The 22,720-nt window shown below is 47.9% G+C and overlaps 9 protein-coding genes; 5 read left to right on the top strand and 4 right to left on the bottom strand.

The window, feature by feature from the left end:
- Window positions 1–302: 302 nt before the first annotated feature.
- On the bottom strand, window positions 303–1,241 carry RCC_07779 (related to YIH1 Piecemeal microautophagy of the nucleus (PMN); the record flags this gene model as incomplete). The annotated part of the gene is made up of 1 exon (XM_023773033.1): window positions 303–1,241. One exon carries the CDS (start codon window positions 1,239–1,241, stop codon window positions 303–305), a length of 939 nt encoding a protein of 312 aa, XP_023628801.1.
- Window positions 1,242–1,699: 458 nt separating this feature from the next.
- RCC_07778 (probable Pre-mRNA-processing protein 45) lies at window positions 1,700–3,499 on the top strand (the record flags this gene model as incomplete). The annotated part of the gene is made up of 1 exon (XM_023773032.1): window positions 1,700–3,499. The coding sequence occupies one exon, from the start codon at window positions 1,700–1,702 to the stop codon at window positions 3,497–3,499; it is 1,800 nt and encodes a 599-aa protein (XP_023628800.1).
- A 3,033-nt stretch (window positions 3,500–6,532) lies between these two features.
- RCC_07777 (related to taurine dioxygenase) lies at window positions 6,533–7,606 on the bottom strand (the record flags this gene model as incomplete). The annotated part of the gene is made up of 1 exon (XM_023773031.1): window positions 6,533–7,606. The coding sequence occupies one exon, from the start codon at window positions 7,604–7,606 to the stop codon at window positions 6,533–6,535; it is 1,074 nt and encodes a 357-aa protein (XP_023628799.1).
- Window positions 7,607–9,538: 1,932 nt separating this feature from the next.
- On the top strand, window positions 9,539–10,995 carry RCC_07776 (related to choline dehydrogenase and related flavoproteins; the record flags this gene model as incomplete). XM_023773030.1 has 4 exons in its annotated part: window positions 9,539–9,562; window positions 9,620–9,741; window positions 9,800–9,936; window positions 9,989–10,995. The coding sequence occupies 4 exons, from the start codon at window positions 9,539–9,541 to the stop codon at window positions 10,993–10,995; spliced, it is 1,290 nt and encodes a 429-aa protein (XP_023628798.1).
- Window positions 10,996–14,468: 3,473 nt separating this feature from the next.
- On the top strand, window positions 14,469–14,792 carry RCC_07775 (uncharacterized protein; the record flags this gene model as incomplete). Its single annotated transcript, XM_023773029.1, has 1 exon — window positions 14,469–14,792. The coding sequence occupies one exon, from the start codon at window positions 14,469–14,471 to the stop codon at window positions 14,790–14,792; it is 324 nt and encodes a 107-aa protein (XP_023628797.1).
- A 1,623-nt stretch (window positions 14,793–16,415) lies between these two features.
- RCC_07774 (related to endo-1,4-beta-xylanase) lies at window positions 16,416–17,432 on the bottom strand (the record flags this gene model as incomplete). The annotated part of the gene is made up of 1 exon (XM_023773028.1): window positions 16,416–17,432. One exon carries the CDS (start codon window positions 17,430–17,432, stop codon window positions 16,416–16,418), a length of 1,017 nt encoding a protein of 338 aa, XP_023628796.1.
- A 740-nt stretch (window positions 17,433–18,172) lies between these two features.
- On the bottom strand, window positions 18,173–18,741 carry RCC_07773 (uncharacterized protein; the record flags this gene model as incomplete). XM_023773027.1 has 3 exons in its annotated part: window positions 18,173–18,283; window positions 18,348–18,443; window positions 18,505–18,741. The coding sequence occupies 3 exons, from the start codon at window positions 18,739–18,741 to the stop codon at window positions 18,173–18,175; spliced, it is 444 nt and encodes a 147-aa protein (XP_023628795.1).
- A 1,065-nt stretch (window positions 18,742–19,806) lies between these two features.
- Window positions 19,807–20,325, top strand: RCC_07772 (related to ankyrin; the record flags this gene model as incomplete). Its single annotated transcript, XM_023773026.1, has 1 exon — window positions 19,807–20,325. One exon carries the CDS (start codon window positions 19,807–19,809, stop codon window positions 20,323–20,325), a length of 519 nt encoding a protein of 172 aa, XP_023628794.1.
- A 1,576-nt stretch (window positions 20,326–21,901) lies between these two features.
- RCC_07771 (uncharacterized protein) lies at window positions 21,902–22,441 on the top strand (the record flags this gene model as incomplete). The annotated part of the gene is made up of 1 exon (XM_023773025.1): window positions 21,902–22,441. The coding sequence occupies one exon, from the start codon at window positions 21,902–21,904 to the stop codon at window positions 22,439–22,441; it is 540 nt and encodes a 179-aa protein (XP_023628793.1).
- Window positions 22,442–22,720: the final 279 nt, after the last annotated feature.

The following is a 22,720-nucleotide window of genomic DNA, read 5'->3' as shown; positions in this document are numbered from 1 at the left end:
GGTCGGAGGGGAAGTGTAGGATGGAGTAAATTAAATCATTTCATGTTGCGTTTGTTAGGTGGAATGGGTATGCTGGGAAGGTTCTCTTTGATGCCGGGGTTCTTGGTACTTAAGTATTGTACATGAGTATTTGGAGGAGGTTTCTCTCTGAGGACATACTTTCTCTGTCATCAGGCTTGGAATTTAGACCACTCCCTCCATCACCCCCCAACCACGCGCATTTCACACACGATACCCGTCGTCGTCGTCGAAAATGCTCCACCTTCCACCACCCCTCTAAAAACCCCCCAACTCCATCCCTCCTACTTCCTCCTCTCCTTGCCCTCCCCAATAACAAACCCACCCCTAACAACAGCATCCCTCCCACAAGCACAAATAACCCGAAACCTCTCCGGCCCCAACAACACCCCCCCAAACCACCTCGAAACAACAACCACAACCCCCCAAACCCCCATAACCTCCAACAATCCCAACAATTTGCTGCCCGCTCCGGACTCCCCATCATCATCACAATCCTGAAATACTACACCCCCTGCCCCTAGAATCCTCCAGGCGGAAATGTTATGGGTTGCTTTGCTGGCTTTTTTGTCCGTGGTTAGGAGGTGCGTTATGTAGGATTGGGCTTGTTGGACGGATGTTACGGGGGCTGCGCGCGCGAGGAAGGTGGRTTTTTTGGAGGTTATGCTTGAGGAGAGGGTCCAGGGTGGTTGTTGTTGTTGTTGTTGTTGTTGTGAGAGGGGGGGATTTTGTTGGGTGGGAGTATTGGATGGGATATGTGCTGCTTCTGGATTTGAAGAAGAATGTTGATCGTTTAAACTCCGTGGATGGGAAGGAGAAAGAGGAATTTGTGATGATGTTTCTCCCTCGCTCGTCGTCGTCGCCGTCGTCGTCGTGAACAAGGCATTTGTGTCGCCGAGATGGGCGAGTTTCAGACTGCTTTCTTCTATGAGGTCGAAGATGACCGGGGCGCCGGGAATGAAGATTTCCGCGAGGAGGGCGTGCATGATTTCCACGATTTGAATCCCGATGCCTTTGGGGAGGTCGTTGCCGATGGATTGCGTGCCGAGGATGGAGGGAGGTGTTGTGGGGTAGTCGGGAGGGAATTCTAGACGGAGAGAGACGGATGGGAGGGAGGGGAGGGTTAGGGAGTGGATGTTAGGGGAGGAATTGATGGGAGAGAGGGTATTGTCGCCGTAGATGGAGTTGATGGATGCGATTTCGTCGAGGAGATCGCTGGACATGTTTCCCTTTTTCTTTTTTTTTTCTTTTTTTTTTCTTTCTTTCTGGGTGTGGTGTGAAGGGGAGTGGGCAATGAAGTGGGAGATATGGTTTTTGGAAGCTTGATCTGAACGCCAGCAAATGTGGAATGTGGATTTCTTTGACTGGACTTGTGGTTTCGATGAGTTGTCAGGGACCAAGTGAATGAAGTGGAGGTGGAGGTTGATCAGTTTTCACATTCCTTGGATTTCCATTGCAGGTTGAAAGTGAAGTGAAGTGAAGTGAAGCCAAGCCGTCTCCGTCCATTCGATTCCATGCCCGCCAAGCAAGACTTTGATCGGAAAAGCGGGGCACGATCCGATCCGATCCGAACTCCGGTGCAAGTCTCCATCCTCTCTACCTTCGGCTGGCAACACAACATCGGATTGCCCTCTTCAATTGACTTCACGAGATAATATTCTCAACAATCCTCGAGCCCACCATGGCCGTGACCAATGCGCGCCCGGTGAACATCTCCTCATCCCTCCCCGCGCCGAAATACACGGGCGAAGAGGAATCCCTCCCCGTACACGCGCAATCCACCGGCCCACGAGTCGTCGCGGCTCGAGACTTGGAATCGGCACAACTCGTCGTCCAACGATCAGGACCTCCCCCTCCCACATATGGCCAACGATCGGGTTGGAGACCACGAAACGCCGAGGATTTCGGAGATGGAGGCGCTTTCCCCGAAATTCCCGTCGCGCAATATCCTCTGGACATGGGCAGGAAAAATGCGCCCTCATCCTCCAACGCTTTGGCCATTCAGGTCGACGGCGAGGGGAAAGTGAAATACGATGCGATTGCGAGACGGGGACACAATGAGAAGCGGATTGTACATGCTTCCTTCAAGGACCTCATTCCCTTGAGACAGCGGGCCGATGTGGGCGATATTTCCCTGGAGAGACCGTCGGAGGAGGAGATTGCCGCGAGTACGGAGAGGACGCAAAAGGCGCTGCAGGGCTTGGTGGCCGGGACTTTGGCCGCTCAGAAGCCGAAAATGGTCAAGGGAACAACTACACGCCCCGAGCCTACATTCGTGAGATATACCCCCGCCAATCAGATGATGGGAGACAACTCGGCCAAACAAGACCGCATCATGAAGATTGTGCAACGCCAGCAAGATCCCATGGAACCGCCCAAACATAAGATCAAAAAGGTGCCCCGAGGCCCCGCTTCTCCTCCTCCCCCCGTCATGCACTCCCCACCAAGAAAATTGACGGCCGAGGATCAAGAGGCCTGGAAGATACCCCCTCCCGTCAGCAATTGGAAGAATCCCAAGGGTTACACCGTCCCGCTGGATAAACGTCTGGCGGCGGATGGTAGAGGCCTGCAAGATGTCACCATCAATGACAAATTCGCCCACTTCGCCGAAGGATTGAATGTTGCCGACCGACATGCGCGGGAGGAGGTGCAACAGCGACAGAGGATGCAGCAACGTCTGGCGGAGAAGGAAAAGGAGCAAAAGGAGGAACATCTCCGTCAATTGGCTATCAAGGCCCGTGCGGACAAGGACGCCGCCATGGCTGCCAGATCGGGAGGTCGTCCCCGCTCCCGTTCGGCATCAACATCCCGATCCTCTCGCTCTCATTCATCATCATCATCCTCCTCCCGCTCGAGAAGTCGCTCCCGAGATACTGAAGCCCAACGTCGTGCGCGCGAAGAAGCCCGCGCCCTCCGTCGCAAGGAAGCCCAACGCGAACAACGTCAGAAGAACATGGGCCACGAACGTCGCGTCCAGATGATGGCCCGCGAACAGAACCGCGACGTGTCGGAAAAAGTCGCCCTCGGTCTCGCCAAACCCACACAATCCAAGGAAGCCATGTACGACTCCCGCCTCTTCAACCAATCTTCCGGTTTCGCCGCCGGCTTCAACGAAGATCAACCTTATGATAAGAAACTCTTCGCCGAGCGGGATGCCTTGAATAGCATCTATCGGCCTTCGGTTGGGGGGGAGGATGACGACGGAGAGGACGAAGGGGAAATGGTGGAGAAGATTCAAGGGGTCAAGAGGTTTGAATCCCTGGGGAAAGCACCCAAGGATGGCTTTAAAGGCACCGAGACGAGTGAGAAGAGGAGTGGGCCTGTCATGTTTGAGAGGGAGAGGAAGGAGGATCCGTTTGGTGTCGAGGCGATGATTAGTGAGGTCGAGAGGGGGGTTCGGGGGAAGAGAGGGGTAGATGATGATGGGGAGGGTGGTGGTGGGGGAGGAAAGAGGGCGAGGGTGGATGATGATGATGAATGAATGAGTAAGTAGGGGTGGGTTTGTATCTTTTTATTAGGGTATGGTATGGTATGGTGTGGAGGGCAAGATGGCGGATGAAATTTGGAATGGAATGGAATGGAACGTGAGTTGTCGATTCTGATTCTTCTCCTTCTTCTTCCGTCTTGATTTTACTCCCTCCCTCCCTCTCCCGTGTATGATGGAAATAGAAATATCTATCTGTGTTGTGAAGTTTCCTCGCAGTTGTTTGAACATTTTCCAGCAGAAAGAAATATGAACGTCTGTCTACTTTGTGATGAAGGTAGTAGGTTGTTGGTAGATATCTTGAATAGGTCATCACGTCTATCTATCCCCCTCTCAACTAACTTATTTATATCTTACTCTATAGTTTTCACTCTGTGGCTGTTCAATACACCCATCTCTATTCCCCGCTACTGGACGATCTCCCGCTATTGCTCGATTTCCCCGTGTCTAGGAGGATGGGTTCGGAGTTTTGCTGATTTTCATCTCATCTCATCACCATAGATAGAAACGAGATGATCGGGGAAGTTCTTTTTTTTTTTTTCGTTCTTGGAGGGGAGAGAGAGGGGGAGAGAGAGAGGGGGAGAGAGAGAGAGGGAGGAAAATATGAGGAAGACGGTGATATTTTTCCAAGAGAAGAGAAGAGAAGAAAAGAGTGGAAAGGAAGAACAGAAAAGGAAGAGGGTTATAGCGTCGCTGGGAATGCGCGAAATACCTAGTCTTTACTTTTTCCATGTTCTACTCGTCTTCTACATCCTCTAGTAGCCGTCGTAACTACTACATCCGCTTCCACATCCGCATCCGCTTCCACCATCGCGTCCAGCACCGCCGCCGCCACCGCCACTGTCGTTTCCACCTCGAGCACGGAGTTTGCTGGCATTTGACGGAGTTGAGAAGAATTTTCTACGGTTCCTACTACGGACGAGTAGGTGGAGGAGGAGGAGGAGGAGGAGGAGGAAGACGAGGAATCTATTACAGATTTCCGTCGGAAACGCGACAAGGACAACTGATTCGTCTTAATCTACAACGACAATAACAACAGCAACGACGAGGACAACAACACCAACAACGACAGCAATATCAACAACAAACAACAGCAGCATCAGAAACAGTGACTTTTTCTTTAGACGTCACCCCGCGCGCCTGCGAACTTTTCCCCCGATTAGGGACAGCAACATCAGAATTCCTCCCTCTTACTTCAAAATTTGTCGGGAAGTCGAGGAGGTCGTTCATGAATCTCCCGCGGCCCTCATTCTTCTCCACAATCAGCACTAAAAGGCATCCCACTGGAACAACTACTTTCGCGCAAGTAGAAAGCCTAGTCGAGGAAATTTGCAAGGATGATGATGATGATGATGATGACGATGATACCATCGGCTACACCAACAGCAGCTGCAGTAGATAGAGGAAGAATGCGAAGTCTAGAAATCCCGGATCTTCCGATCTGGCTCGTGTGGGTTTTGGCCCTGTTTATCCTAGGAGGATTCATGATTGGGGGGATTATTGGTTTCGTGACTTTTCCTCCTCCTCGTGCTGGGTTTTCGTTGAGGTGGGTGGGAAAGATGGGAATGTGGATGAGGGGGATTGTGAGGAGGTTGATGGGTTGGATGAGGAGACGGACTGGAGGGTCTAGAGGAGGGTATGTTGTTGTTGTTGATGGTGGTGATCACTTCTACGGCACTGGTCACGGACACCAACAACAAAAATGGCAACAAGGAAGGATTTACCTTCCTCCGACGACGACGACGACAACTTCCGCGGAACCTTCCCCGCTGCTCCCCATACCAGAATATGCGGTGAGGCAACGCAAGAATTCCTCCACGCAACACRCACAATCGTCTCATTTTGAAGGAGGGAGCAATTTGGGTCTAGGAATCGAAATCGGCATGATGGGGAAATCTTTGGAGAGGGAAGATGTCGAAGAAGATGTGATGGAAGAAGAAGCTCGAGGTGAGAGAGGTAGTAGGGAAAGGGAAAGGGGGGTGTTGAAGAGTGTGGAGATGGGCATTGAGAAGTTCGCGGGGTGGTTCGCGGGGATTTGGGATGAGGAGGTCGTTTTTGGGGAGGCGGAGGAGGGATTAGTATTTCGGGTTAGAGATGAGGAGAGGGAGGGATGGGAGGGATAGCAGGAGTGGGGACTACCTGTGGTTTATAAGGTTGGAGATGGAACTTATCGTACCGTCTCCTACCTCCGAACATAGTCACAAAATCACCCTTAGAGACTTGATAGAAGGAATGATTTCTTCTTCCGCGGTGCTCTCTCTTCTTCCTTTCTACTGGTATCCTGGATTTTTCCATATATTAAGTTCTATAGACTTTTTAGGTTTTCTACAATTCTCTGGTCTAACTTACTATAATACTCCTTTCTTGTATTTCATAAGGTATGAAGTAAAGTAATCGACGAATTAGTAAGATTGGAGATGTAGCTAGCCTTATCGCCTTCGTATGTTGTACCTAGAGCTCGTCCTTATTCTTACGATACTTAACGCAATACTTCATATCCTTAGTCTACTATGGCTTCTCTTGTACATATTAGGTACTAGATCCTAAAGAGTTTACAATAGTCGTGTTCAAAGGTATAGCGAAGGGCAAGATACACAGGCAGAAGAGCTGTTAGTTAGATTGATGTAAAGAGAAAGAGATAAATCCTCCATGGTTTTCAATGCCAGGGTGAGGTCGAGGCATTGTTGACTTGCCTTTACCACAACTTCTAATAGGACTACTCGAACGGATTGTAATGGTGAGCTATCTTGTCGTAGTCGAGCGTATAATGAAGACATAAGTGTCAAGGAGCCATCCGGAGATAGATCTTGACGTTCGTCCCCATGGTAGGAATGTTGTCGTTAGGAAGACTTAGAGGGAGTCGTTACTTGGCTGAATGATACCACCGTTGGGGAACATCTCGTTCAAAACCTATCTTGCACCGACGAGGTTACTTACAGATCACTCCCTCCAAGACAAAGCCGTAAGCCGTCAGCATCCAACACAACACCCCTTAGGACACTCTCCATCCTTGACAGCACCTCCCATATCTCACTCTCCTTTCTCAGCAAGATCCTCCCTCCTCGACTTACTCTGCGGATCCAAATACGGCGGCTCCCCAATCCCCACAGCCCGATGTCCATACCTCTCCCCCAAACCCTCATAATCATACGTACCCGAATGGAAAGTACACCGATTATCCCAAATCGCAATATCATTCTCATTCCTCCATTTAAACCTCACGCACAGATCATGATTCTCCACAATCATCCTCTTGAAACTCTTCAACATAGCCTCCGACTCCCCACTCGTCAACTCATTGATTCTGGTAGGAAAAGGTCCAATCGCCATTACACTCTTCCATCCCGTGGCAGAATTCGTGCGTACCACGGGGTGTATAGACGTAAACTCCACATTTTGAGGATTTCCTCTCGGATCTTTGTAAACAGCCGATCCCATGGAATTATATCCACTCCCATCAAAAGTCGCCGTCAACCCTTCGAGAAACTTTCGATAGGCTGGGGAACAACGATCATAAATCTCATACCCCGAAGCCCAAACCGTATCCCCTCCCGTTGTGGGAAGTTTGGTCAATCGCAAAGACGTGTAATCAGGCGGGACCCGTTCAAATTGTACATCGGAATGCCAGTCCGCTTCATTATATTTCTGTTTATTCTGTTCGTAATCCGCTCGCAATTTAAGGAATTCTGCGCGTTGCGTGGAACTGATATGGGAGATTTCTGCATCGCCGACTCCGAGGGAGGAGGTATGGTTCATTACAGGATGAATGTGGAGAGTTGATTCGGCGGGTTTGCCGGCTGCGAGACCTAGGAGATGTACGAGGGATTTCTGGTGGTCGATGGTGAGGTTGGATTGTTTGCGGAAAAAGACGACGCCGCGGGAGGAGATTGTGTGGGCTAGATCGCGAATTCTGGCGGTGGAATTCGGGGCTTGGAGGATGTCGTTTACGATGTTCATGGAGAGGTATTCCCGGCCGATAATGGGAGTTGAGTCTTCGTATTCGAAGGCATCGAGGGATCCGGAGGGTTTGATCGGGGTGGGATATTCTTTTTTCCGGTCGGTGGACATTGTAGGGAGTGCGGTATCGACCGCTCCTGGGGCCATAGTGGGAGGGATCTTGATATCACAAAGTCTGGCTGAGATGTAGGTCCGGAGGAACAGGAAGGGTCGCAATTGGGACTTGCTGGGAAGGCCCGGCATATATATCTCGACGAACCTCTTAGCTCTCACTTTTACTAGCGATAAGATTGTTGTACCTGATAATTGCCGCAGTGTTACCGCATCGCAATCGGCGCTTTACAATACTGGTTAGTATCCCCGACCCGTGGGGGCATACCGGTAACCCTTCGGCCTCGAAATTGTCGGTTTCGCTTTTATGCYCACATCTGGTTCTCGCTTCCGACTTGGACGTCCCGAAGTAGTAGTATTCCCTAAAAGAGTGTTGGGTGTATCCAATCGGGATTGTTCATCATTTGAGCATCACCATCACCACCCAACCATATCAACCACGTCGGGGAATGAATCAGGTAAATCTTTATATCCGTTCAAATGTTGGATTCCATTTCTCCTTTTTTCGAAAGAAAGAATACTATCAAAATTATCGTACCGATCTTCATAAACCTCGTATATCAATGCCATTCGCAAACTCTTCTTCATCGGACTTCAATAGCTATATGCTTGAAAATTAAAAAGTCCTTTTGGTAGGAGAATCGTCCGCTTGGAATGGATCGTGGCCAGATTGATCCTCTCTAAGCTGTGTCATAGTCATTCAGTCCCATGGAAGAGATACATGTGCACATACCGCAAGACCAATATTGCATCTAACGAATCCCGCAAAGCCTCGACCGCACTGGCTCTGACTTTAAAGTCCGGCTTGGGGTAAGTCATGTATAAATGAATGTACCAGCTTAGCATACGCTTGAATCACTCTTGGGACACCAGAAAATCTTCCCATTCTTATATATTTACATAATTCGAGAGGTCCAATCGATTCGGATGTGCATGCCACACAAACTGACTGTCACTCAATCCAAGAACAGAGGTAGGTCATCCTAAACTTGCAAGACATCGGTCTCCCTGCCGTAATCCTCCAGCTTGTTCGACTCTGCAGCTCACAACCACCATCATGGCTCAGACCTGGCAATAATTATACAAGGGATGTGTATATAGCGACCTAAGGAGTAACGTGATAACAACTAGGGACGACATGTCGACGCCAAAAACAGGTCCAGGAGAAATCTTGGCGAATTTGCATGTCCCGTACGCCGAAGCGCAATAGACAACATGCTTGGCTGAAAGTGTCTTCCAGAATACACTCTCGAGTCTACCATTCAGACATGGCAGTCATGATGAACGGGTATGAAAGTGGTTTTCGAATCTCGCTCTAGGATGACTGAGTTGCGTAACTTCAGTCAAGTTGGGCTGCTTTTTCTTCTCCGACCCAGCAAGGTCACATTTCAGAGCTCGGTCCCAAGATGAAGGAAAAAGTGTATGATGCCAAGTGTTTGACGTAGATTTAGGAACGGCTTGTGAAAAGGAGGCAATAAGCAGCGTCCTCTATTTTCAACGTCTACTCCCTGACATAGTGATCACCTATCTATTGGAGCTTTCATCCTCGACGGATCTATTGTCTTAACATGCATGCGTGTTCCATTTCTGCCAAAGGTGGATTATCAGGCGCCACATCTCACATCAGCAATGCCATGATCTTTGATCGGATTTCCTCCTGATGGGAAAGTGAGCGTCACACCCATCTATCGTCATGTTTCTTGAAGATATTAACGGCAACATGTAACACGGCAAGCAATTCATTAACCTCAAACAGGGAACCTTCAAGCGAATCGCTCCCTCATTTGATTTCACAACTCTCATGCCCCGCATCWCATTCATGACCTCGGGTAGGCTAAAAGGGAATACGCCTCTTCGCTACTAATACCAGAAGATTCGCTGACTGTTGGGAGATGGATGATATAAACCTACCCCGGTATTTCCCCAGGTTTTGGAACGAAGCCAGAATCTACTGCTTACACAGCTGATATGCCTCAAGACATGGAAGAATACGTTAGTCCCCAATAAATCTTCTCGTTCTATTGAACCTGCTCTGATAATCGAGACTAGGACTACATCGTAGCTGGTGGAGGTACGGCTGGTTGCGTTGTAGCTGCGCGACTGGCAGAAGACCCCAACGTTCGCGTTTTGCTGATTGAAGCCGGAGAGCATAATCGGGATCTCGAAACTGTGTAAGATGGCAACAACAATCTCGACACTGTACACACGCTGATGTTGGGAATATCAAAGGCACTCGGCCGGCCAGTATGCCAAAAACYTTGAAGGGCCAAATAGCTGGAACATCAAAAGCGTCCCAATGCCGTCATGTAACAATCGCAAAGTTCCTCTTCATCGAGGCCGCTTTCTTGGTGGTTCTAGCGGAGCCAGTAAGTGCTTGTCCATCATTGCCTCTCTATCAATCACTGACGAACGTGCAAGACACTTGCTTCGCCATCCGAGGAACCAAACAAGACTACGACGACTGGAATCTTCCAGGGTGGTCCGGCGAGGAATTCTTCGCTGCCATGCGAAAGTGTGAGACCTTCCACTCCAAAGATTGGTTCCAGCATGACCCCAAAGCCCATGGCACCGAAGGCCCAGTGAATATCGAGCCACACGATATCGCACCGATAACAGATCTGATGCTCGAGTCATACCAGTCGTACGGTCTTCCCTTACATCCTGACATGTTCAGCACGGGTGAACATGTCAATGGATGCGGTCACGCTCTACGTACCATCTACAAAGGCCAGAGAAGTACAGGGGCAGACTATGTCACCAATGATCGTCAGAAGAGTAACATTGAAACATTGACCAATACGCTCGTCGACAAGGTCACACTGGAACGAACCGAAGATGGAGGCCTGCGAGCTGTTGGTGTAGAGCTGCGAGATGAAGTTGATACTCGCTTGACTGTCCGGGCTCGCAGAGAGGTGGTCGTATCAGGAGGCGCATACTGTTCCCCAACGATTCTGATGCGGTCCGGGATCGGACCTCGCGAAGAGCTCCAAAAGCATGGCATCGAGTGTACCGTGGACCGACCAGGAGTCGGCCAGAATCTAGAAGACCACGTTATTGCATTCATCCCCTATGAAGTCTCAAAGCCTCGCTTAACGACCGATCATCTCTCCTGGCATGGAAATGCAGCCGCTGAGAATCTTGCAAACTACACCAAAGATAAAAACACCTTCCTAGGAACAATGCCCTTTGGAGCTTTCGCATATGCTCGTCTAGATGAACGTCTCAAAGACTCATCCCTCTGGCAAGAAGCCCGTTCTAGCGCTCCACCAGGCCGTGATCCCATGGGCTTATCGCCCCAACAGCCCAACATCGAGATTTTCCACACGGAATGTGCTCCAGCAGGTTTCGAACCCGAGGGCGGCGAAGCCAGTATCTTTTGCACTGTCGTCGAGCTCTTCGGACCACGCTCTGCCCGGATGTCATAGTCATTTCGTCAAGTGCGCTTTTTCATCAACTACGCCATATACGTACAACAACCTTCGTTAAACAGTCCTTGCTTTATCAATCATGCTGCCCTTGCTTAATATAGCCTTGTATCGCAATATTAAGGGGTTGTTAATGAAGAATGAGGCCAATTTAGTCAAGGTAAGGGCGTTGTTATCTCAACTAATCCTCATTCCTTAAGCTTTAGAAATACATCCTTTCTTCACATTTTCACTATACTACACATAACGCATATATAGCTATATGCTGCACGTAGAATTAGGCTAAGTACCTATCTAAAGGATCTCTTGAATTTACAGCTCTATATTACCGTTATTAACTAATCCACTAGCTCCTTAATCTACTATGCTTTCTTAAGCCGACTTAGCTAATTTAGCCCTTAACCGCTCTACCCTATTACGACTAGTCGCTTTATCCTTACGTCTAGCCTACGCTATATATACGCCTATACCGAATACTAATCTAAAGCACGTAGTAAAGCCGTTTACGGATACGGATCGCTTTCGCTTTAATAAGTATCTAAGGGATACTAAGGATATAGCAAAGATAAGAGTTATATAGGTTCGCTACCTAGAGATTATAATATAGGTTACCTCGAGTAAGACGAGCATTAAGGGCTACCTTAGACGTAAGATAAATTAAGACGATTACAACCTTCGTAATTAGGCCTAGAAGAAGTTCAAATAGTATAAGGAAATAACGAGGATATACGTAGTAAAGAACAATAAACAATTTAAGGTAATATAGGCTTATAAGATGTTTAATGCCCTTATAACCGAGCACTATAAGATAGCGTATACTCGACGTAGGCTATTAAAGGCTCTAATAAAGAAGTAGTTCTACGGTATAACAAAGGGGGACATTAAGGAGGTCCTTAAGTACGTATATAGGTATAAAACGGCCTATTCGCTCTCTTACTAATCCCTTATAGGTATTACTATATATGTAATCTTCTAAAGATCGCTCTATCTAAGAAGCTAGTCCTAATCGAACACATCTTTACTTAGAACATACTAGACCGTATTTAAGGGGATCTTGTTAATTATAGCTCTAATCCGGACGGCCCTTACCTCTATCTCTTTTATTTAAAGGATTACCGTACGAAGTTCTATAAGGTATATTTAATTATATTAAAAGAGGCGAATAAGGTCGCTCTCTATATATTTAACTTTATTAACTACTACGGCTATATAAGGCTATAGTAGTTTAATAACGGAGGCGAATTTAGAGGAGTAACTAAGCACCTTCTTAAGAGCTATAAGACTAATATCGTCTATAGTACGCTCTACTACCCTTAGTTATAAGGCCTTATTAAATAGGCTAACGGTATAATTTAGAAGCGGATTACGGCCTATAAGATTAAGCGTAGTAAGAAGAGCTAGGTATTACCTACTCTAAACGTATACCGCATCTATAACTATATACATTATTCGGCTATTAAGATAACGCCCTTTAAAGCGTTCTTTAACCGCGACCCCCCCTCCGTAATATCCGTCGAAGATATAGCTACTACGGCCGTAGTTACGAGAGCTAGTAATTATATAGAGGTTCTTAATGCGTTAGAGCCGCTTAAGGGACTAGTAGTAGCTCCGGCTCTTAATAAAGTAGATAATAACATAGCTAGTATAGTAACTACTACTACTACTACGATTACGGACGCTTATAACGACGTATTCGATAAGGATTATAGGCCTATAATTACCGGAGCCGGAGCTAAAGAGGAGGGAATAGAGGTAATAGAGCCGTAATATAGATACTTTAATAAGCTAGTATATACTAAGGAAGCCGTAAGGCGGACAATCTATACCTCTACCGCTAGTACGGTACTCGAAATTAATAACGAGCAGCGTGTATTATAGGACGTTATTCGAGTTAATTAAGCCTCCGCGAACGCTAACTACGATAGAGCCTATAACTAACGTATATAGCCGCGGACCTTCGATATTAGCGACATCGTTAGTGTCTCTATCCCTAAGGAGTACCTCGTTAAGTTCGGCCCTCGTATCGTAAACGGTTAGATAATTAAATGTTAAGATATAAATATCTCGATAATCTTACTAGGCTAAGCTAGGAAGCTAAGCTAGGCGGGATCGGGTTAGAGCTTATAGGAAGTCTATAAAGTAAAGTAAAGTAGGATGTTCTATTCTAATAAGTAAGATAAAATAGTAAGTTATACGCGATGTGCTCTATAGGGGATTATATCGCTTCTATATATACTAACTATAAAGGTAAGCTATCTAAGCAATCCGAGCGCGAGCGCTCTAAGCGCTTAGATAGGGCGTCTAGTTAGTCTAAGTAGCACTAGGAGGAGCGCTCGGCTTAGCACCTAGATTACCTAACCTAGTTACGCTCCTAGCGATCCTATCCTACCCGCTCTATCCTAACGTCGCGTATCTATATAAGATTACTAGTCCTACGGTCTTCCCTATCTTATTTATCCCTAGCGGCCTTTCCTATACGGGATTATCGCTATAGGGAGGCCCTACGGGATTATTCCGTAATATTAAAGCGGTTAAGGATAGGCTAAGTATATATCGTATTATAATACTATAGGGCGAACTACGTAGTTACTAGTACGTACGCTACTTACTACGTATTAAGGGCTCGTTATTCGAGTTATTCGTAGTATACGCTAGCTATAAGAATATAGTAATTATAATAGTCGAGGCCTTACGTAGATAGTTACGAATACCTACTAGCTTCGTGTACGAGTATCGCTATAAGGGCGGTTATAAAACAAACTACTACGGCTATAAGCGACGTAGTAAGCCTTATACGGATAACTACTACGGCTCTAGTAACTACTATACTAATATAGACGACTATAGCCTACCTATAGATTACGTATACTAAGATAAAGGCTAACGAGAGCCTTTACCGCTAGCTCTAGCTCCGCTAGCTATAGCTCTACTAACTCTACTAACTCTACTAGCTCCGCTAGCATCCGAAGGGCCTCTAGTAGAGCCTCTAGCTTTAACTCTAGCGAAGCCGATACTAATACCGGCTATAMGAGCTAGTAAGCGATAAAAGCAGCTAATAGCGAAGGTAATTAAGAGCGTGCTAGTAGGTGTTTAAAAGAGAAGAGCGGCTAGACAGCTAGCTAATAGCAATAATAAGGGCAATAGTAGAGGTAAGGGCAAGGGCAAAGCAGTGTAATATAGCTTAATTAAAGACACCAACACCAGCTTAATCAAAACACCAGCTTTTTCATTAACAACGCTATATACATGAACATGTTCAAACAGTGGCTAATTAGCCAATCAGAGCCTATACAGTTGATCAAGTAAGCGCACTTTGACGAAAACCTCCACTTGACGAACGGACACCAACAGGGACGGTGAAACTCGCTTCTGCTAATCCCCATGATAATCCTCTTGTCGATCACAATTATTTCGCGGACGAGCTTGATTTGGAAGTTTTGGCTGAGGCTGCTCACTTTACTAATGAGATTGTCATGAAAGAAGCTGGGACAGCGTCTGTGATGAAGGGAGCGTTTCCTGCAGATGGACAACATCATACATTTAAGAATAGAGAGGAGTGGAAACCTTGGCTGAGGGATAATTGTCAGACTTGTTATCATCCTTCTGGGACTTGTAGGATGGGCAAGGTCGATGATGAGATGGCTGTTTTGGATGATAAGTGTAGAGTTCGAGGAGTGTCTGGTTTGAGGGTGGCTGATACTTCTGTCATGCCTAAGATTCCTAATGGACATCCGCAGATGCCTGCTTATGGTGTTGGGGAGAGGTGTGCTGATTTTATGAAGGAGGGTGATACATAGTAGTTGATTGTCACATGTGGGAATATGGACCTAAGCAAAGCTTGTTTCGGAGCTCCTACAAGATCCAATTTTGCAGCAAACAGTAATTCGGCCTATAATGATGAGGGTATGTATGTAAAGCGTGCTCATGAAAAAAAAAACGCGATGTCGTTTGCGTTAGTTTGGACATGGTGTTGTCCCGTAACCCCGAAGAAGTGCAAACAGTGTTGGGCTATAGGCAACACCAACTTGACTAAATCCTCAGATTACGGACCTGTCCTCTTCCACATTCTATCCATATCCAGCGAGAAGGACAATATACTACACACAACCAAACGGCCAGTCGTGGCGCAAGCTTATAGCAAAAACGCCGTCTCAAAATTGGAGTGGTTCGTGGATTCACTCACATTTTACAGAGCTCTACACAAGGCTAGACAGTTTAGTGAGGTCTAGCCGGCCCTCTGACCTGAGAGTTTGGTTTACATACTTCGCTTCTGATATCTTCGAGGATTAAGCAYTTGGCGAGAGCTTAGAATTGCTCAAGCATGGACGAGTTGGTAAATTTGGCCGAGAATATCTCGGATGGGGTCGAATGGGCATTCTTCGTAAGCACGCCGGGCTTTGCTGAGTGACCTGCAATTGATAATTATCCGCAGCTGCTCCTTCTTGGTGCGATACTACGATGGCTGCGTCGACTCCTTTCGCGATCTTAGATATCAGGTTTGGCGACATGCAGATACCGGGCTTATTAGGAGAGAGAGGCCGCTTTGAGTACATTCGAAAGTTAAGTCTTGCACTTCTTGTCATCATCTTGCAAAATTAATCTAACAAGGTACTTTAGAGAACTACTGTGATAGCATCGAGTCGATAGAAGAACCACGCTGAATCGGAAGACTATAGACGATTCGATATAATGAGGGTTCTAATAGAGTTCCGCCACCTCCAGAATGTTGGAAAACACTAATGTTCCGTGTGCGAAAATCGTGGCCGTCGGGAAACATAGAAAGTGATGTAAGATTCCCGGAGTCCAGCCAAGATTTTCAGGGGCTACTCACGGCGTTGTGAGGTTGGTTGGTAGTGGAATTTCTCCATTGAATTTCCAAAGATACTTGGATCTTTAGGGAGATATAACACCTAGGTATTATACAACCGACGGATGCAGTATTTCGATAGGAATGTAGTTTACTTGGAATAGTGGTGAAAAATGCCCGATTGGATATTTCCCTAAGGCCGCGGTAGACTGTTTGGCGATACTCGGAATCACCATTGTAGAATCTTACTCGTGTCGAAAATCAGTTGAAAACGTGGTTCCTCCGTCTTTACAAACATGCATTTGGTGTGGAAAAGATTGATACATTTCATCGATTCGGGCAGCGAGGTGGTCTACGGCAAACCACCACATATTTGAGACGACTGACAATTTATAGCAGAACTTCGAAGCAGATGCACTGTGTGGCAGGCTTTTACACGGCGACTTTTTTCGAAAGGCTACACACGATAGCAAGATAAGTCAACAAGGTGCTTGTACCTCTCACATCCCAAGATATGCCAATTGTAAAAGACCTTGAATAAATTACACGACTCTTAGTACGGAAGACTCTTTCTCATATACGGCCCTCCTCCAGACGGCCTGCTCCCAACAAGTCATTTCCACTTTGCCACAAACTCGGAGAGCGCCGCATGAGTAGCAAAGAACGCGCCCTTGGGCCTATACTCCTCATCAAACATCAAAGGTTTAGCGCCCGGTATCCAAGTATAAGCATGCTTATCCGTGAAACCCCAAAAACTAATATCAGTAATCCCAGCATCAAGGGCCTCACCAACAACAGCACCATAAATCTCCATCTCAAGTGTAGAATTCAAAGTATGAACGTCCATTTCCGCGATAGCCACCTCCAATCCAAGCGCCTTATAAGATCGGACGATTTCGGTGATGACGCCTGGAGTTGGAGCAACTGCTGTGATGTGCATTTGTAATGCGATGCCGTCGATGGGTACACCTTTATCCACGAGTCCCGAGACGAGAGTATAGAGTTCCTGACGTTTACCAGGGAGAGACTCCACGAGATTCTCGTTAAGGAATAGTTTGGCACATGAATCTGCTGCTCGCGCAATGCGAAAGGCGTCTTCGATATATTCTGGCCCGAGCACTTTGAGGAAATCGTTATTGTTTAATCCCCCGCCCATGGTTTGGATTGCTTCCGTTACAACATCCCATCGATTCATCTTGTCTTTGTAACGATGCATGATTGCTTGGAAGTGGGTAGTCATAGCGGCGCGAAAGTCTGTTGGATTTGTAATGTTCAATAGGAAATCCGGGTTGCAGCAGCTGGATATCAGTCCGTGTCCTTTGACAGCCATTTTATTATCCTCGGCGAAATGTACGAGTTGATCGAGTGTTTCCCAATTGTAGTTCCCTTGAGTTGGTTCGAGAATTGACCACTTCATTTCATTTTCGGGGGAGAGGCTGTTGAATTGCTTTGAGAGGACGGCCGCGAATTGGGGGTCATTCAGATATGTTGGGTTGATCGCACCGGAACCGATGAGGATATCTTTCTTTGCTGCTTCTTTTCTTAACGACGTGGTTCCAGTGCTAGGGATGGTGGTCGCCGCGCTTGTAACGGCGAGAAAAGCTATGCTGAGTACTGTAGATGCCTTCATGGTTTTATATGGCAAGGCCTGCCTCGATTGTTGGGCAGTTTTTGGGGAGTGATGGTGAGGTCCGTCACGACATGTCGTTGACCTTATATAGGAATTTGGTTTGGCTTCTGGTCCGTCGACGCCGTATTCAATGCCGGATTCGATGTCGTATTCGACGTCGTATGGCTTCCATATACGACGGTATCCGACCGTATAAGAGAGTTCGTTACGCGGCACAATTCTCACATCTCCTTCATCGCCATATACGGTCCGATCAGCGGTCTAAACTCAATCTTGTGAAACTTACAATCCTACGAAGGATCTAGATGGATGCCCCATAGCTCTTCAAGGCAATCAACCAGGCCTAACGTGGACAGAGAGATCCACAAATACTTGCGTAGGGGGTAGACTGTACAACAGTACTCCGTGCCGATGATTTGCTTACGATTCAGCTTTGAATTGCTTAACTTGCTGGACTAGAGCTTGTCTTGATAATCCGGCTTACGACGCTCGTCATGACGAAAGATGTTGCTTGATTCGAGGAGCAGTTTCTGTTTCCAGAAACACTCTACGTACAAAGATCGTATTGTTCCATGGGAAATAGAGGTATCCCCTTTTGTTTTCCGCAGTGTGTTATTGAACAGCCTAGTCCCTGTCGCGTTGTTGGTGGTATCCGATCGCCAGCGACGGTCCGCCACAGTCCACAACGATGCCTTGCTCTTCGAACAGTTTCAAAGAATCGCCAGCCGATGAACATCCGTTTAGCAATCTGCCTTCGCTTGCAAAGCTGCCTGCGAGAGTGCACAGCACGATGTTCCTTTGGAGTCAATGTAGTTCATGTTTGACGCACAGTTCGCTCCGCCGTTGGTAATCTATCCAGATTGTCAGAATGAATCATGCAATGAGTTTGATATCGGATTGTGATTTTCCACGTACCTTGCAATAGCAGTTACCAGCAGACCCGCACACGGCGTCCGCTCCAGGGGCGCATTGCGACTGTAGACTGCTACAATCGGGACACTTTGGAAGATCCTAGCAGCATCATCAGCTCAATTCCAATGCTCTCTCCGCATATTAGATAGGATGGACTTACGATACAGGCACAGCTGCCATTAGCGCAAGTAGCAGTCCCTGAAGAGCAAGCAGCCTGGCTGCACCCTCCATCGCCGCGAGGATCACATTCGTTGGCACGCTTGACCATTCTTCCGGCAAAGATTCCGTTCGCTGGAAGAGCATCGTTGTAGGACATTGCGCGGTTGTGCATTTGCATCTCCGAGCAGGAACCGATGGCAGTGAGGACTGCCAGGACGATGAGTTGAAGCTTCATCATGATTGGTGATAAGAAAAGGATTTCGACGCGGAAGGAATGGAATGGAATTGGGAGATGAGAGATTGTAACGATTGACAAGAAGCGGATGTATGCTGTGCAGATGTGCCAGATGAAGGTCTGTATTTATATTTGACTGTGATGAGACGCAGAAGGGCGGTAAGATGCTAAAGATACCGTCCCAGCACCGCTAGACATGGGAGAGGCATCGCGGAGAATCAGGTCATCGCTCTGGTCTAATCTCATGACGAGATCCCTTGCAGGACTCAGGCCGCCGAATGTCGACCGCGTGGTACTGCGAAGAAGATATTTTGTCCTGATGAGTCCGGAAGCGCGGGATTCAAGGGGATACGTCCCTGCAACTCGGGTATTATTCTGTGTATTTACCGAAATTGAGCTCGGGCAAGCATTAAGCAAGTGCTTATTGTTCCGACCACCCCTTTGAGTGCCGGAGTACTCCGTAGCATTGTGGGATGACCCGGTGGTCACACGTGACACGTGCTCTTATTATTGCGAGCAGAGCTGTAGGATGTCATTCGTTTCGAAGTTGAATTCATCGGCGATTCATCATGTGGTTGGATCATGATATTCCAACTTGTATCGTGCCGCTACAATTTCGGCGTCCGCGGCTAATTGCTCTCTTGTATAGAGCAACGTGAACAGCATTTTTGAGTTCCAGGAGTAGCACGGTGGCATGACTATGTTGCGACGGTGGCAGGACACTAGAATTGGGGTCCTAGAACAAAGCACCGGTATGGCCGATTACATTAGCAGGACGCCGGTGAGGGTGAAGGAAGACGTCTCGCGAAAAGTCTTATGAGGCGGAGTTTTATGAGGGTTTGGCGTGAATGGGAATGGGGTGTAGTGAGTATGAAATTGCTTTGACGGTGAAGAAGAATTTGATGGGGATGGTTCCTTATAGGAGAGCGGAGATGTGAAGTCGTGAATGGGAATGTGAAAGCTGATGTCAGCATTAGGGTATGACCTCATCGGCGCATCAGATGAATGTCTTTGTGGCGATGATCTTCTCTTTCTTCCACATCACAACCTTCATAATACATTCCCACCATGGGACTCCGCCAGCAAGAAGAAGTAGAAGCACCACAGCCTCAATCCCCACCACCAACTGAATCACAATTCTCCTCAACGCCCTCAGCCTCCACCCTCCCCCCCGAAGCCCTCGCCTTAGCAACCAAACTCTTCAATCTCGCTCGCACCGGCTCCACACCCGAATTAGACGCCTACACCACCGCAGGCATCCCTCTAAATCTTACCAATCATGCCGGCGACACACTCATCATGCTCGCCGCCTACCATGGCCACGCCTCCACTTGCCAGATGCTCGTGAGTAAAGGCGTGGACGTCAATGTGTTGAATGATCGAGGCCAGAGTCCGATTGCTGGGGCGGTTTTCAAGGGGTATGATGATGTTGTCAAGGTGTTGGTGGATGGAGGGGCGGATTTGAGCGTGGGACAGCCGAATGCTGTGGAGGCGGCGATTATGTTCAAGAGGGAGGAGTGTTTGAGGTTGTTTGGCGTGGATGGGGAGGGGGTGTCTGTGGGGTTAGGAGTTGGACATGCTGAGTGAAGGATGCGTGGATTCAAGCGATCTGTGAAGGATGTCTCGTATGATGACATGACGATTACGACCGAATGTAAACGAGCCTCGCTTTACGGTGTATGGGATGGAAGATGGGTTTTCCGTAAGACATGAACGGCCGGTCTTTGGAGTTGAAGATTCTTCGTCACTTCGAACAAGATATGGCAAGGGTCGTACACGACGCTGGGTGAAAAGAAGATCAAGACGGTCACTCCATCAGTAGGAAGCAGAGCGCCAATTGGCCATCGTACACAATCTTGCACAGGCCTGCAAGAGCATCTGCAACGAGCATGGCAAGATGCAGCAAGTGGGAGGGGTTGCATCACAGGCACATACTCACCTCCTGGCCCGTCACATCCGACCACAGAGATACCAAGGAAAGGAACGCGTACACCAAGAAGCTAGAGCAAATGAAGCAGATGACGAACGGCACCGCGCCCAAGTAGCTGACCACGGCGAGAAAGGTGCGAGAGATGATTGAAGACGACCGAGGTTGATTATTGGCCAGAAATGGACAGAAATTGGATGGCGAAGTATCGCCACGAAAATTCATCGAAGAATTGTTACGACTCCACGTGTACGTCACGGGCTTTTAGCGTTGTGTTGTAGTCTACTGCATACTACTTCACTTCATACTTTACGTTGCCTCACTCCGCGGAGGCAAAAGTCTCCACGTTTGCCGTTTGAAACCACAAAGCTTGCCCTGGAGAGCAAACCGTGAAGAAACCTCGCCACTGCTTGGTGTTCACAAACGACGACCCCTTGGAGTCTGATATAGTTATAATTTCTGTGCAGTTCTCCATCTCTTTGTAACGCAAGGCTTTACGATCAGATCGTTAAGCAATAAGTCAGAGGCACCTGAACAGCGTCGAGTTCGGAGGAAAACGCCAAATTTAGACTCTAGTCTCCACGGAGTCCTCCGCTGTACCCTTGCCAAGAAGGAAGCGGGAAGCGTGGAGGCCGTGCAAAGGATGAAGTAGGGTCTATAGCAAGAAGCCCTACGTAGATGTTAGTATACCGCGGACCCGTCTCCGTGACTATCCAAGGATCTTAAGCTTTACAAGTCCAACGTTTGCCTCCTACACAAGCCTCTAATCGGCTGGCACGGCTTCGATACTATGGTCATCTGCGACCACCCATTGGCTGACCGGATATCGAGACCGAACTTTTTGCTTGGCGAGGATAATGGCCACTCATCTTGAACCTTGTATTGAACCTCCGCGTAGGGTCGATTGGAGTTGACACAATGCCATTGGACAGCAAAGCTATGTCTCCAACGCTACATGTCACAACCTCTGTGCCATTGGACAAATTGTTAGCATAGACGACACCGCTRCCATTTGAGATGGGCTCCTGGAGCCCAATGGAGAAGACGCCCAAGCATTGGTAGACATGACACGCCTTCAACGCAATTGGATCTCGATGGGTGTAGGAAGTCTCCCAGTCTTTGCTCACGTATATATATGCCATCATCAGAGCCCAGACTCAACAACTCATCACCAGCATTCACCTCCTCTCACTTCCTCATCAAACACCAATCCTCCCAAACAGAATCACCATCAACATGCAATTCTTCACCAACATCGCCCTCCTCGGCTTCGCAGCCATGGCACTCGCCAACGACGACCCACCGGACGGCACCTCCACCTCCATCAACGGCATCGTGGTAACCTCCCGCGAAACAACAACAGACGTCGGCGCCAGCACCACCCTAGTCCCAGTCTTCACCCCCGTGGTGGAAACCACAACCGACGTAGGCGTCTCCACCGACCGCACCACCCTCTCCGAGACCACCGACATTGGCACCACCCCCACCAACACCATTGTCCAATTCGCCACCACCACCGACGTCAACCTTCAGTCCGGATACGCATACACAACCGACGACTCTGGCATGACTATTGCTACGTTTACTGGTACTGGTACTGCTCCTTCTCTCACTTCTACCCCTGCTGCTGCTGGAGGTGACAACAACAACAACGACAATAATGGTAATGATATGAACGATCAACCTTCGAGCACGGGTGGTGTTATGCCTGCTATGACTGCTGCTCCTTTCTTTGCTGCGGCTGCGATGGCTGGTGTTCTGGCTTTTGCTGGGTAGAGAGGCATTTGATGGTGAACGTTGACGAGGAAGCAAAAAAAAGGGGGGGGGGGAAAGGGACGAAAGAAAAGTGTTGAACCAAGGATTTATAGACTTAATATAATATCATGTGTCCGATAATGAAAGGTGCTGTTCTCGATCTCATCTGCATTTTTGGTCATTGTCCGAATGACAGTATCGATATCGCCGATTCGTTTTGACTTTAGGCTGGTCACTGTCTTCCGAACTTGAGTAATTCGAAGAAGTTCCAAAAGAGTTCCATCTTGCTCTTCTGCTACG

This window comes from Ramularia collo-cygni (genome assembly GCF_900074925.1).
Source record: "Ramularia collo-cygni strain URUG2 genome assembly, contig: RCC_scaffold12, whole genome shotgun sequence".
Classification (NCBI taxonomy): domain Eukaryota; kingdom Fungi; phylum Ascomycota; class Dothideomycetes; order Mycosphaerellales; family Mycosphaerellaceae; genus Ramularia; species Ramularia collo-cygni.
Note: the sequence above shows the minus strand (reverse complement) of the source record. Positions and strands in the feature narration are given on the sequence as shown.